The 14,723-nt window shown below is 37.5% G+C and overlaps 2 protein-coding genes and 1 non-coding gene across 3 annotated transcripts; 1 reads left to right on the top strand and 2 right to left on the bottom strand.

The window, feature by feature from the left end:
* Positions 1-39: 39 nt before the first annotated feature.
* LOC110043668 (uncharacterized) lies at positions 40-8,828 on the top strand. Its single transcript, XM_089297813.1, has 10 exons — positions 40-822; positions 1,482-1,586; positions 2,117-2,497; positions 2,866-3,168; positions 3,751-3,830; positions 4,185-4,293; positions 5,060-5,157; positions 6,112-6,167; positions 6,694-6,847; positions 7,493-8,828. Exons 1-10 carry the CDS (start codon positions 429-431, stop codon positions 7,622-7,624), a joined length of 1,812 nt encoding a protein of 603 aa, XP_089153939.1. The 5' UTR covers positions 40-428; the 3' UTR covers positions 7,625-8,828.
* A 521-nt stretch (positions 8,829-9,349) lies between these two features.
* LOC110043590 (beta-3 adrenergic receptor-like) lies at positions 9,350-12,104 on the bottom strand. Its single transcript, XM_020749058.2, has one exon. The coding sequence runs from the start codon at positions 11,526-11,528 to the stop codon at positions 10,590-10,592; it is 939 nt and encodes a 312-aa protein (XP_020604717.2). The 5' UTR covers positions 11,529-12,104; the 3' UTR covers positions 9,350-10,589.
* Positions 9,975-10,047, bottom strand: Trnas-uga (transfer RNA serine (anticodon UGA)). Its single transcript has one exon. It is a non-coding gene; the product is annotated as a tRNA-Ser (tRNA).
* Positions 12,105-14,723: the final 2,619 nt, after the last annotated feature.

Below are 14,723 nucleotides of genomic sequence, written 5' to 3'. Positions count from 1 at the left end.
CCATGGGAAGTAGATGTAGTACCCAGTTCTTTTCTTCTCCATGAAAATGGCGGATTCAAAGAAGGATGCTTATTTTCTCGGGACATTTGTAATCTTTATTTCCTGACAAGCTCCGAGCTGTTTGTGCTTGATGATGTTCAGGTGATAAGCTCTTAACAAGGATTTTGGCGAGTACAAAGCATTCTATGTTGTTTACTTTCCACCGGTGGTCACATGCCCCGTCATATGTGGGTAAATATAGATCGAGGGGAATACCCTCATTATAATGAGCCATCTTTGCCTTGCTTCGCCTACCGTTCAACAATATTGCGAGCACTATCAATGATCGCTGTCTTTCCGGCTCGTATTGTGATTTTGATTCCATGAGACGCAAGCAATCATGCTGAAGACGTTCGCTTAGGGGTGCACAACGATCAGCAGGCGAAGTCATGGAAAGCAACAGCTACAGAACGTTTCTTCTTCAAATATCAGATCATATCACTGAGGGAAAATTGAGACAGCTGAAATACCTCTGTTCGGATGACATCCCAGAGGGAGATTTAGAAATGATCCGTTCTCCCTTGGACCTCTTTAGACAACTAGAAAGGCGTGAGATGATAGGAATCGACAACTTATCATTTTTACAACAACTGTTATCGGACGTAACGTGCGTTCAGTTGGCGAAAAAAGTTGGCGACTTCATCTCAAGAAGAGAGGTTGAATTGCTATGCTTGAAGATACAACGAGGTGAACTGCGAAAAATCGAAGGAGTGCCGATGGCTGGAGATAGACAGAATCACGTTCTTAACCATAGTCTTAAAGAGGCAGCTGTAGTTATAACAAGTTAGTATGAAATTTCAGAGCTGGTAAAGTACCCTTCTCATATGCTTTATAACACACCTTGATCGCCCACATATACCCTAGCCTGTTCCAGGCTCTCGGTAGTTGGGGAGAAAAGAGGACAAGCGAGAGCAGAAACGCTCTCCTTTTTTTCGTTCGTCTCCAACTACCGAGAGCCTAGAACAGGCTACATATACTCCTGTATAATGCTATTGGATAAATAACCTCAGTACATACAGATACATACATTGTCATACATTACATTATTTTTGGTAATGAATGATAGTCACTATAAAAGAAACGAAAATGAAAATTGAATCAAGTGTGAATTCAATTGTGCCCCAACATGTACATTCTAGACTGCCTAAGTTTTAATCTCCAAATATGCTCCTCTCCATTGCCACATGTTAGATACAGAAAGATATAAACCAAATACATTCATGGAACGATTTTGGCCAGAAGGATAACTGTTGTCTTAAAGGTTATTTTTTGTTCTAAATATTTGACAAATTTTATCCTTTACACCTCATTTACATCAATATATATAATTGAAACGACTGCAAAAATCAAATTTGTACACGTCTTACTAGTCATGATAAAAAAGCATCATTTTCAAATCCGGCAGTCTTAGAACAAGTCTTGACACTCTTGATACCTCACAGGTTGCAATGTTACAGATGGAAAACATGATGAAAAGGTTACTGAGGTGCACCCTGGGAGATGTTCTTGTTTTATACATCAATCTCCTAATCAGAGAAAACAAGGAGGTAAACATTTAAGCCTTGCTCAACTAGCTAGATTATTTAATTGTACTACAGTACATGTACTCATATCCTGGACCTGAACACACTGGCAGGGGTGGATCCAGGATTTTTCAAGTAAAGGTGGATGGCACCTTCACGTTGTAGAATGTGGGGCAATGGCCCCAAAAATGTTTTAATAATTCAAAACTGTTACACCACAATTACCAGTAATGCCACAAAGTAGAAATAACATTGAGGTACCTGTCCCAAGTTTTTACCTTCATTTGTACTATAATATTCACAATTTTCTTTTTGTTTCTTTAAAAGGGGAGTGGCTAGCTACCCAATCTACACCCTCCCCCCTCAAATCTGTCCCTTACTGGTCACTGATTAGACCTGTTAACTACACCTGTCCACTTGTGAGAAATGTCTAATTAGCTTGTTTCCTCCCCTAAATATTCACTATATCTTCTACATGTAACTACTTGCATTTAACCCAGGATAACCAGCTATGTGTTGTCTCAAATTCTAGCTCATTTGTCAAATAATTGCAGAAATTTACCTTCGAATTGCCCTTGAGCTGGCCACTAAAGGTGCTTGGGTTGCAGGAACTGCCTTTATACTGAAGAGGTACATCAACGAACCAGAAACTCTTGTTCGCTTGTTCACATCTGTTGTCCTGCCATCAGGGATTCTTGTAAAGTACCTCTGTGAAGGATCAGTTATTTGTGTTCTAGAAACAAATGATATGCAGGGTCTAAAAGAGCTGTGGCAGAAATATGAGAGTGGTAAGCTTCAAGAGGCTTTGGAGGAAATCTTGATCACAGAGGAGCTCAGAGAGTTATCAGCAGGCCAGGAAATAATATTAACTGCGGAACTGGATGAGAATATGTACCGTGACGTTTGTTTGGAGCTGATGATGACAAAAAGGAAAGGTACCAAGTGTTTCCATTCCATTTCATGATACATGACGAGACTCTGTTGGTCAGAATTAGTGGGTAATGGCAGAACTGTTATAATAAAATAAGGGATATTGTGCTGATGAACCCACCAAAAATTGCATTCTACCTCGACAGCTTACATTATCAATGAACGGTATTAAATCATACAAGTTAATTTCCAGCTGGCCTACAAGAGTTAAGTGATCTAATCTGCAGGTCATGGGTTTGAACTGTGGGGACAAAGATTTTCTCTTTGCCTCGTCTAGTCTGCTGTTTTCTCTCTGAAGTTTTCTTTCTTTCTGTCATTTTCTTTCTTCTCCAAGTTGTACCTTGCTTTTACCAGTTGTTATGCTTTATTATAGTTGACCAACTTTTGGAAGGTGTTAAGCAGCGACCTCGCAGTTTATCAGATCCTGTAATCAAGCAATTAGAAGAACCTGAAAACACCTTCCAACAGCAAAGCCTTCACATTGTTGCTGATACAGAGAGAAGGAAACGTCTTGAAGCTGAAAAAAAATTGAAAAAACTTATAGCTGGTCAATCTTTGGAACTTCGCTTTCCTGAACTACAATTATATGCAGACAAAAGTTACCAGGACAAAACAGCTCATGATGGTGCTGATGAAAGCGATGATAATTCATCCACAACCAGTACTTTGGATGAAGGTGATGTTTTTTTAATGTGATAATTTTAGAGTAACATTTATCTAACCAGTTGCTCTTTACATCACTGGTATGTTCCTTGGCCTCATATTTATTCTATAATATAAACAAAATGAAAATAACATATAATTAACTGTTTAACAATTAAAATAATAACTATAATGATGATAATAATATTAATAATTATTAATATTCTGTTTGTTAATAATAATAATAATGATAATAATAATAATTATAATCATCATCATCATCATCATAAACAAATCAACATATAATATGTATATATCAGAATCACAAAAGGGTACTTACTATTGCTATAATTTAATCTCATATCCCCCAGATAGCAATGTAAATTGTAATACTCAGAGGGTTTCAATAATCCATAGAATAACGAAACAGTTCTGAGCTTTTGTTTGCCATCTGTTATATGAATGTTTTCACTTTGATAAGTGTTATTGATGCACTTATTTTGAGATGGCACTTAAAAATGTGCATTTCCTATATAAATTATATTAAATTGTGGAACACTCAGAGAATTTCTTTTAAAATTATACAGTGTAACTGCTTTTCCTTTATACCATGTAGAGGAAGTGCTTGATTGGGAAGATAAACATGATTTGGCAAAAGAGTTCTGGATATCAATCAAGGGCAGTCTGAAAGAAAAGGTAAACAGTTTTTGTTTGATTGTCTTGTACATGTGCATGGCCACTTTTTTTTATATAAACATTTCTGGTAATTGCCAAGAAAATCAAGGCAGAGTTGATATCATTATACATGTATATTATTATTATTTTAATGCTCTCTTTTTTTGTGCATGTTGTTTTCAAATATAATTTTCAAATTCATAGAATATTTACTGTTAGGACCTATTATATCTGATATACATGTACCACAGTTGCATAACTTAAGTATGTTAAAAAAGTCACGTGAACAGTTCATTTCTCAAGCTGTTACAAATATGAATATTATTGAGAGATACAGAAGCTGGCTTTAATTAGGTGCTATATTTACTTACACAGAAATGGTCAGATTTTTTGGATGCAGTCAGGAAAGCATCTCCCTATGAACTTGAACGTGGAGGGACTGCACTGATTAAATTCCTGGCATATGTCCTGCGTGTGAACTATGGTAAGAGTTAAATATATTGGTAACTATTTTCACTTTATTTAAAGATGATTTCTTGCATGGAAACCATGCAAGGTTTAATACTATCCACTCTCAAGATTGATGAACCAGTGATGAATCTCATAAGAGGCAACAGAATTGTCCTCTAGCTTACTTAGTTTGTAGTATAAACAATAGGATCCATTTGGCTTGAAAATATGCTAGGATATTTTCAAAGAAGCAAACCCTTAATGTGCCTTTAAGTTTTAAAAAGGTAAGGTGACTCTGAGCCCTATGTACAGAATATTTTACACTTTGCCGAAAGTTGCATCTTATCATACTTATTAAAATTTGATAAATATATATAAAAAAATACACTGAGCTGTTTTTGAATTATAGGCCCCTAAAGCTTTCAGCATACTAGTACTGTTGGTATGGCAACCTATTGTGTCCCAAAAATGATAACAACATGTTCACCAATGATTGGGCAGTTTTTTGATACCATGATTTAATTGTAGCATCAAGTGATAAAGAGTGGTTATAATGACCCATCAAAATCTAACTGCTGGAAACTGTTTTGAGCCACCTTAAGCATTTACACCAATCGTGAGTGAGCAAAAATATTTGATGGATTATAACTACTAATAATTTAGTGAAAGTACAGTATTGTGAGAGGTAAATACTTTGAAGACATAAGTGAAGCAAGAGAAAATTTGGATGTTTTTGTTATAATGTGATTTAAGCTTTGTTATAACCAAAACTGCAGAGGATGTCTTTCAATCTTCTTTAGCAAAAGGGAAATTAGAAATTGTCAACCTTCAAAACTACATCAGGCTGACTGGGTGGTTTGGACCATTCACGAAAGGGCCACAAGGCTGCCTACAGAAGGTGAGTTGTTAAATTGTGCAATAAAAATTGTGTCCTCTATACTTTTTTTTTCTCATAAGGCTTTTTATCACTTCCATAAATAAATATTGTTAGATGAAAATTTATAGTCAATGATTTTACGATTTAGTTTGCAACTTTTTCACTGCAAAGCATTACAGGTCTAGATGGCGGTCTAGATGGGAAAATCTAGACTGCTTTCAATATCGATTTCAGCCAATCAAATTTGTCAATTTGGTAGTTCCCAGTCCGTGTGAGACAGAGCCATTTAATAATGTGTTACCCTCCTTAAAAAAAGTCTTACTTTACTTTTGAGTCTCACTGGGTGTGTATCACATCATTGATAATGACATTCCTCCGTACAGTGCAGGGAACAATGCCGATTGTTTTATGTGGGAACCATCTCTGTGCTTGGAAAAATACACATGTATGCATGTCCAATTTAAGTCCAGTGTGACATTTACAGAATGGAGACTGGAGACCACAGACTTCAGACCATACACTGCACACATGTAATATCATATATTTCCCATTTCCATCATCGATAGCTAACAGTAAACAGGCTAACCCACGCCCTATTCAGGCTAATAATTATGAATGATATTCAGGCTAACTGGAGAGCTATTTAGGCCTTTAAAATGTAGTTTGCAGTCTGCAAATGTCGCATACTGCAAGTAGTAGCGGTTGACTGTAGCTCTCTTTTTACTTTGAATCTTGAGATTTTCTCTTGACGTTGAGGGAATCGTAGATACAAGCTGCTTCCCTCAGGACCAGTGATAAAGTTTGCATCTAATCAATAAGCTTATAATATCTACCATATTCTGCTGTCAAGGCCTCCATCAAATTTTCCAGATATATACTTCTTGTACATCTTCAATCTTCAGGTGAAAGAGTTGTATCCGCATTTATTTTTTGTTATAATTAACCGTTGGCCTGGATGATCTTATTGACTTTTAGATGACTCATCTAATGGAAAACTCAGCTTCTGTTGATTCCGATGGAAAAGTAGTAAGGTATCAATATTTCTTTTGATATGCTACATTGCATATCTTCTAGTGACGAGCCTGCATGGTATATTGTACCCCTATAATGGTGATTTTTAAAAGGACCAGGACCCCAACTGATGAAAAAAAGTTGGGAGGATGCTTCTCGTTTCGCGTAGGGGTGTAAATCAAACATTTTGGCCGCACTTTATGGGTGTTCAGGACAAAAGTGCTCTATTTTTAGCTATCAAAGTATCTTTTATTAGTGTTTACTTGGAAAAATAGTAAAAAATGCTGTAATTTCCATTTTAAGTGGTATCTTTTAGGAGTCAAATAAAGCTCGAGCCAAGTTCAGATTGGTCTACTTTAAGAGTCTAGTTCAAATTTCCCAACAAGCATCCCTGTCCTCAGTTTCGTATGGGAGTTCCCCCTGGGCATAAGTAAGTAGTTTATAATCTATAATTTCATAGGGTTAGGGTTAGAGTTTAGCAAGGTTGGTAAGCGATGTTGAAAACATGTACATAGTTAGCTGAATTAAGTTTTGTTCTTGTTACAGCTGGTTTGCTGGATACATGAAAGAACAGCAGGCCAAAGAGTGGTTGCGAAATGAGAAGGGTGGTGCGTTCTTGATCAGATTCAATACTCCAACTGGCTTTCTGTTGTCAAAGAAGTCTAGCGACATGGACAGTGTAGTTGAATTCGCCATTGAGGCAAGTGTTAGCGTGTGTTTTATCCATTATGAAAGTGAACGTATGAAAGAGTTAAGCCTGAAAAAAATCCAGGGTACTGGATAGCGGTGTAGTGCTCTACAAACCGAGTTATCAACTTTATTAAGCCAACTGTGAGCTGGTCGGACTTTGTGAGTTGGAGCTCGCAATTTAGCTGAGCTTCAGCAAACAGAATAGTCTTTAGGCTTTATGAGGATTGATGAACATGTCATATTTGCATTCAATGACATATTGACAGCGGCCGTTGGAACCCAAACTTGATAAGGCGTTGGTCAATTCAGGTCGAGTAAGTGTGAAATTATAGCAGACCCCGTCGGACTTGCAGCTCTTGTATCAAGGAACACAACACACAAAACGTCAAATAGGCGTTACCAAGTCGTTTATGCAGACCACGTTATTTGAGGCAGGGACAAAACTCGGACCCGATGAAATGTTATCGCTGATTAGCAACTAACGAGGCGTAAACAATAGTTTGCATTCTTATTTAAATGAGCTCCGGTCTGAGTCTTGTACCTCCCCTGTTAACACAACTTCTACGAGTGTGCACGCATAGTGTAAAAACATCTTGTCGCCTGTCTTAAGCTTCCTGCTTGACTGAATGATACCTGCCTTGTTTCTTCTTGTTAGATCCACAAAGACACAGGACATGTGAGCTTTGGTGATCGTGTTTTCCAAGATCTTCCCTCCTTAGTAAAGGAGTTGCAGAAGTCATGGATGACTGATCTTCGCCCATTCTACTCGGTTCCAAAAGCTTGGTGAAGCCGTTGCTTGACTAATTCTCTTCAGTTCTACTGACGTCATCCACAATACATTTTTTTTTTGGATAACTTTTTCAAGTTTAAGAAGTCTGATGATACCTAATATATTGTATCGGCTAATATGTTGGATCGCGTTTTCGATCCTTAGCGTATTGTTTCAAGCTTGGTTCATAAGTATAGATAGTATAAAAGTAGTATAGTATAAAAGTGTAGGATAGTAAATTATAGTATAAAAGTAGATTTTATTGCGTTTATCCGGCTCTTCTTTTTCTTTTTTTGGGTACTGCATCCTTTCATTGGATTGGAGGCGTATTTTTCCGATGATATATGTAAAGAACGAAACAAAAGGACTTCTTATTACAGTTTGTTATTACAGTTTCTCAGTTCAGTCGCCTTTGGCCGCCTGTTTTCAGTCAGGGCGTAAATAAAGCTGACAAAAAATACAAGTAGTGAAAGGGAAAGGACTGCAATAAATGAACAAATTCTTCAAACATAGAATTTTCCTTTAAAAAAGAAAAACGAAACTTAGTGCTGACTGTTAAATGTTCAACAGAATAGTATTTGTGATGCAAACGTCAATCTCAACAAACTCCTAACCTTTTAACAAAGAAATGTGTTGTTAAAAGGAAAATGTTTTAATTGAATAGAAAAGTTATATTCTTGTAAAACAATTCTAATCAATGTAGTTTTTATAGACTCATTTAGGCTACTTAACCTTTTCCGAGGTATTTTTAACCTTGCGCCATTTTGTTTCTTATTGATACAAGAAATCTTGCAATAAACAGTGAAGGTATAGTATAGTGTTGTTATCAGTTGTTTTCTTCCCATGAAGTCAACATTCTTTTATCTGCTGGAGATAGTCTAGTCAAGTTAATACTAAACTATCTACCAGCAGCTAAATGTCTAATAACTATTTCACGGTTTGAGTAAAATCACTACTTTGTGGTTTGTTTTTAGCTTTACTTTGAGGTAAAAGATTAGGCAATTATTGGCATTTAACGGGCAACAAAGATGTCATCGATTGACGGCAAAATGTTGCGCAATTTTATTCTTAAAATGAAATTTAAATTATAAACGTTTAAAACGAATATGTAAAAGAAAAATTGTTTAAGACTTTTTACTTGAAACAGTGTTCAACATCATGTAGCATGTAAAAACTGGTTAGGATAAAATTTTAAAAGAAATAAATTAATTGTTTTACAAGACTGGCTGATTTAATTCTTCTTCTCGATCGCTGATTCGCAGTCAGTCCATCTCCAATGCACACTTTGTGGAAATAATTATTATTTATTTTTATTTATTTTTTATTCCTCCAATTCCTAGCTAATACAGAGATGTGTAAATATAACGTGAAGAAAATAAATAGTAACCGATAGTGCTTTGTAAGGAAGAAAAAAACAACCGCATAAAACAGAAATTACGTCACTTAAATTGAATTACATTATATATTGGAAGGAGAGGAGAGGGGCACATCTAGATAAACTAATTTTGTGCCCCTAAAAGTTATGTATAACTTGAGATTATTAATAAAAAGAACTTCTTTTTATTAATAATCTCAAGTTATACAAAAGAAAAAGAAAAAAGAAAAAGAAAGAGACAAAGAAGACGAAAAAATGACAAAATAGCTCAGAAAGTTATAAAGAGATAATGTTTTCATTAGTATTGAACAAGGTACCAGCGTAAAAGTGCTTTTCTAAACGTTTTTTTAGATGATTTGTCTCTAATGGATTGCGGAATATTATTCCAAAAGAAACTTCCAATAATGCTGGGGCAAAATCTCCTAAGATTAGTTCGAATTGAAGGTATTGCAACTTGGTTGGATGATGCACCACGGGTACTGTAATTATGTAGTTCAGATACTAATGAAACAGGTAAATTAGGAAACTTATGGTGGAAATAATCATAAAAGAGCATACACGTGTTCAGTTTAACAATATCAGGAAATTTCAGAAAGCCTAAGGATGAGTAGTGAGGAGGAAATATCAATTACGTTGTATTTTCTACAGTAAATATATAATTTTTATGAAACGAAGAGAGTAGTGTTCGAAGGACAGCTAGGCATCTGTCTTAAAGTGTGGTTGTTTATAGTGGTCAATGCGCTTAGCTACACCTAGCTAGTTCACAGGCATGCCACTTTAAATTAAGGAAACAAATATATCAACTGAACCAGAAGCATATCACCTAGGTGATATGTTTCTGGTTCAGTTGATATATTTGTTTCCTAGGTGATATGCTTCTGCTGAACGTAATAGGCTTAAAAATCCCAACCGGCGGGAGGCAGACCAGGTGGCTATTTACAAGCATGACCGAGGAGTTGAACTAGGGTCTACCGAGAAACAACTCCAGCTTAGTGGTCAGAGCGGGACTTGAACCCGCGACCTCCGGATTTCAAGTCCGGCGCCCTAACCACTCGGCCACGCTGCCTCCACAAAAAAGAGCCATTTGTCATATATTTCCTCACCATGTAACAAATTAATTTCAATAGTTCATGATTAAAAGAATGTTATTGCTGTAAAACTCGTAACTAGCAATGTAGCCCCTTTAATTTAGATCAGGCATTGTTTACGCTCTTAGTTGAAGTTGATCTTTTTTTTTTCAAGGTAGAATCTTTCTTGATCGAGTCTTGAAGTGTACATAGGTTTTTGTTCTTATGCACTTTTGTACCAAGCGTTACAAAACGTTTCAACTGTTTCCTTCGCAATGTATCTCTTGTGATTGTAACTCTCACTTTTCACTTTTAGGGGATATTACATAATTTTGTTTGTTTGTTTTTAGAAAACGAACGTTCAAAGGTTACCTGGCACTGTGATCTGTCTTGAAGAGTACCTATCCTTTTGTCTCCTGCGTTCGTGTTTTCAATCAACTTGGAAAAAAAGGTTTGATACCGAAACAACCTGACATTATATGAAAAAATGGATTCCTTATGACTGTTAATGTAATTTAGATATTTTTACCCACTGTTAGCTTCATGATACTATCTGTTTTACCGCTTGCCGTACTTCCTTGATCTTCCAGCAGTAAAGTAAAGGATTAATCATCGAGTTTAAGTAAATTAAAGTCCCTGTAAATGATCCAGCGATAAAAACCGGCAGCGGTGTTCCAATTGCAACAGCCATGGCTTCGAGTACAGAAAACGGAAGATAGCAAATGACAAGGGCGAAATGGAACCACAGTGCACTGTACACTGTCGATTGATATCTCCGTTCTCTTTGTAGCTGAAAGCTGTTTATTTGACCTCGACATTTATCCTGTATTTTAAGTCGTTGCCGACGACGGAGAAGGATAAAGATACTGGAGTAGCTGTAGGCAGAGATGAAAATACTCAGCATTATCACCACGCAGGACACTGTGAAGAAAATGCGTATGCTTACTAGATATGCTGTGGATACGGACAGGCTGAATATCCAGAAGAAAACCACAACTACTTTAACCCTAGTGCTAGTCACAATCAGACCATACTTCGATTTTAATAACAGCACCAGTAACCTGTCCATGCTTATAGCAGTCACTGTCAACAAAGATACTCCACACAAAGTCGTGCTCACAACGTATGTTGCGTATCTCATCAGGCAACAAACTTCCCAATGGCCATTACTAATAAGCAGTATGGAGACGACGAAGAGCGGCTGCGAAACCAGACCAACACAAAGATCGCTGGCCGCCAAGGAGCGAAACAGGATTCTGGAGCTGGCCGATAGAGTATACTCCTTCTGAAGGGCAAACAGGATAAGGATGTTACCACACGATGTAGTGATCAAGAGAACGATATTTACGACAGCGGTGGCAAGATACCATGTAAAAAGCTGTTTTGTTTCCCTCTGCTTTGCTTTGTCAATCCAGTCACATACAGATTCAAGAACGTAGTTTTCCGTGAAAATTTCAGTGGCCACGGTGGAGTTGTTCATTGTTGGTTGACATGAAACTATTATTTTTGAACCACACAACAATTTTTTTAGTATTTCCCACAATCAGCGCTCAGAGTCCGCACAGTTAGCCTTGGCGAAAGCAGCAGATTTTGTGACGAAAACAACAGGCAAAGCTCCGGATGTTTTTAAGCTAAGCAGACTGACGTTTTGTTTTTAACCTCAACCCTAAAATCCCCTATCTTAATATAACCATGTTGCTGAGATGCTAAATTTGTGTTACTTGGAAGAAAGGTTTGGCTGTACATTAGTCAAGGTTGGCTAGCCGTTATCTTGTCTGGGTTCTTAGTCTCCTTCCTCGTTTTGTCTAGTTGGTTTAGTTTTTAACAATAGCTTCCATCAGTGGACATGTTTGGGTTTGTCTATTGACTTTGCTTGCATGGGCCTTCCACTTTACTTCCTGTTTTGGCGTCAGTTCTCAAAGGTTGAGTGTTGTACTCGCGGATCTCAAGTGCTTTGTTATTCCATTTGCAGAACTCGCATGCAAGATGTTTGGGTTATTGTTCTGACTGAAAAAGATGTTTAATCCTCCAAGGTCAGTCGGCCCGTGATCCCACAAAAAGGGAGTTAGTTAGAAGACGATTGAGCTTGACAACTAAAGAGTGCAAGATCACAAATCCAAAATGACTGGTGACCGTTCCGTTTTCAAATTCCTCCGGCGTAGTGTGGACGGAAAACATTTGATGTGTTTTCAGAGTGAAACCTCCGTTTTCAAATTCCTCTTCCACTTCACTTGACTTCTCCGTGTTTCATCAGGAAAGACCTGTAGCGGCAAACAATTGCAACGGAAAAGGGTCCAAGTCACCTGCTGTCTCTTAAGTAACTATTCTGATCGATATACGGCGTCAGGCAGGTGAAACGAAAGCCTGTTTCCAATCCAAAGATAACAAGTTTGGCTAAATTTTCAATAATTTAATTTCAAATTTGTCACTGTTACTTATTATTTTCTAATAGGATATTTCAACCGACAAAATAAGTTTTTACATGAAAAGAGCCGGGAAATAACGGATGGCTTATAGGCTATTTCCGAGTTTCCTTATCCTGTTACAAAACAAGTCCTCGATCTTTTCATATGCAGTTTACAGTGAAAGTGATCGCGCAGGTGAAAATAGCGGCGTTTTCCAATCGACCAAGAATTCTGGTTTGAATTTTAGGGAAATTTCCATTAGCGAATGAAACGGACTGATTTTGCGACCTTTACCGAAAAGAGCACAAACTCGCGCGGTATACTCAAATTTTCGATGATCTTCGGGAATTTCCGTTGTACTTGATTTTTTCTCGGACATTGGTTCGCATTTCGGTAATACAACGAATTTTTTTCTGGAACCTTTCCACGACATTCGTTCCGGTTTCGAAAGAAGACTCCTTTTAACACAAAGGCAAATTAAAAAGCAACTCGGGAATGGCCTTGTTATTGCCGATTGGGTTTAACAGACCATTTTCGAATTGTCTTTTCCTCTGCGCCAAAACGAGTTTCTTGCGAGACCATTAATGTTTTCCACCCACATGTTCGTTTTCATGCAAATAAACTCATTATCATGCGAAAAGTTTTTCCACGAGGACTCGTTTTGAAACAGAGGTAAAAGGCAATTGGTACTCATTCAGTACCCTATTGGTCTATTTGCTTGTGGACATTTCACAGTTTTGCGATTCCTATCAGTCTCTCAGAAGATAGTAACAGGGATCTGGGTACGAGCGGACGAGCTTGTCTTTTTGTTACCGTAAACATTAGCACACGTAGTGCGTGTAATCATCGTAATGGTTTTTCGAGCAGGGAGATACAAAAGAGAGAAAGTGTTTACGTGTAAATCTAGAAACAAAAGAGAAAGAAAAAGGCGAAATGTAAAACTATAAAGTGAAAGTGATCAGTTCTAAAAGATTGTACGTGATGGCAGATGACCTTATCAATGGAGTTCGCCAGCTGAGTGAGAAAAGAAAGGGACGCAAAAATATATGTTATCTTGATCGATGCCGTCAACGCCTGGAGAATTGTCAAACTCTGAAATCTACTTCACATACGTTTAGCTCGTGTAACGAAGCACAGAAATGCCAAATTACCGAATAATCAATGCAAAAATGTTTGATTATTTAATTATCCCATCTTGCAGGAGTCGCAATACTCTCTCTGCCTTCATGATACGGGAATCAAGACAAGTTGGGAGGGGCGGGGGGGGGGGGGGGAAGTGGGGGAGGCGTAACACGCCAAGGCCCGGCCGACTACCAGCTCTCCCTTTACAATTTACCAACGTAAGCGAGTAATTTTAACATCAACAACAGGACTGTCAGGTTGAAGTGTGCTCTGACGCACTCCAACTAAGCTCTGCTCGCTTTCACAATCAATAACGTCATCATCACATGAATATGGCATACATGTCGATACCCTCACAGCTACTTACCATGCTGTGACACAATTTCTTTTCAGTATAAGAGAAAGGCAAATGAAACACTGACGTCAATTCTTGTGTAGGAAGGAAATATGCGTTCTCAGCCGCATGAACATACCTCATTGTTTTCACTTTTGTTGGTGATTTCCTGGTTGTATTTAATTGGCTCAAGCCATGTTCTGCTGATTGTTTGACCCAGCTCCTGTAAACTATGACTGTTATGGTATTGAAAATCGTGTAACACTGGGGAGCAGATATGGCAAGAAATTGCGTTTAATTTCAAATTGTGTGCACTGATATCTGCGTTCTGAAAATGCTCCTAGTTCGGCCATGAACACAATGTCTGACCCTAAAATTCCTTTCTTCTACAATTCTGTGAACTTCTACGCAGTCAGTATTTTGATTAAATTGTCGGTCACAGCTTTTCGTAAACATTCAAATGGATTCCTCGCTGAATAACAACTACGCTTCGCAGTCTAAATTCTCTCCTCAACAAAGAAAATCGTTTGATCCAAATCAACATGCTAGTTTAGCAGGAAGGCGTCATGCAAACCCTTGTTATAAAGAGTCGGCTTACTGCCAACGGAAATATTACCTGTTCATAATTAAGGAAACTGTGATACAAATGGCACGTATGTCGGTGATTTGTCAATAAAGAAAAACAAATAGATGATCCGAGCGTATCGCGTCTCCGAGCAAGGTTAACTGTCGAACATGAAAAAAACAAAACCAAACAAACAAAACAAGACAAAAACCAACAAACAAGGAGTAAGGGAGTTACGGATGTGTCTAT

The sequence above is a fragment of the Orbicella faveolata genome, unplaced genomic scaffold, assembly GCF_042242905.1.
Source record: "Orbicella faveolata isolate gen_17 unplaced genomic scaffold, um_ofav_v1 contig_1, whole genome shotgun sequence".
Lineage (NCBI taxonomy): Eukaryota > Metazoa > Cnidaria > Anthozoa > Scleractinia > Merulinidae > Orbicella > Orbicella faveolata.
The sequence above is the reverse complement of the archived record's forward strand: the minus strand, read 5'-3'. Positions and strand labels throughout refer to the sequence as shown.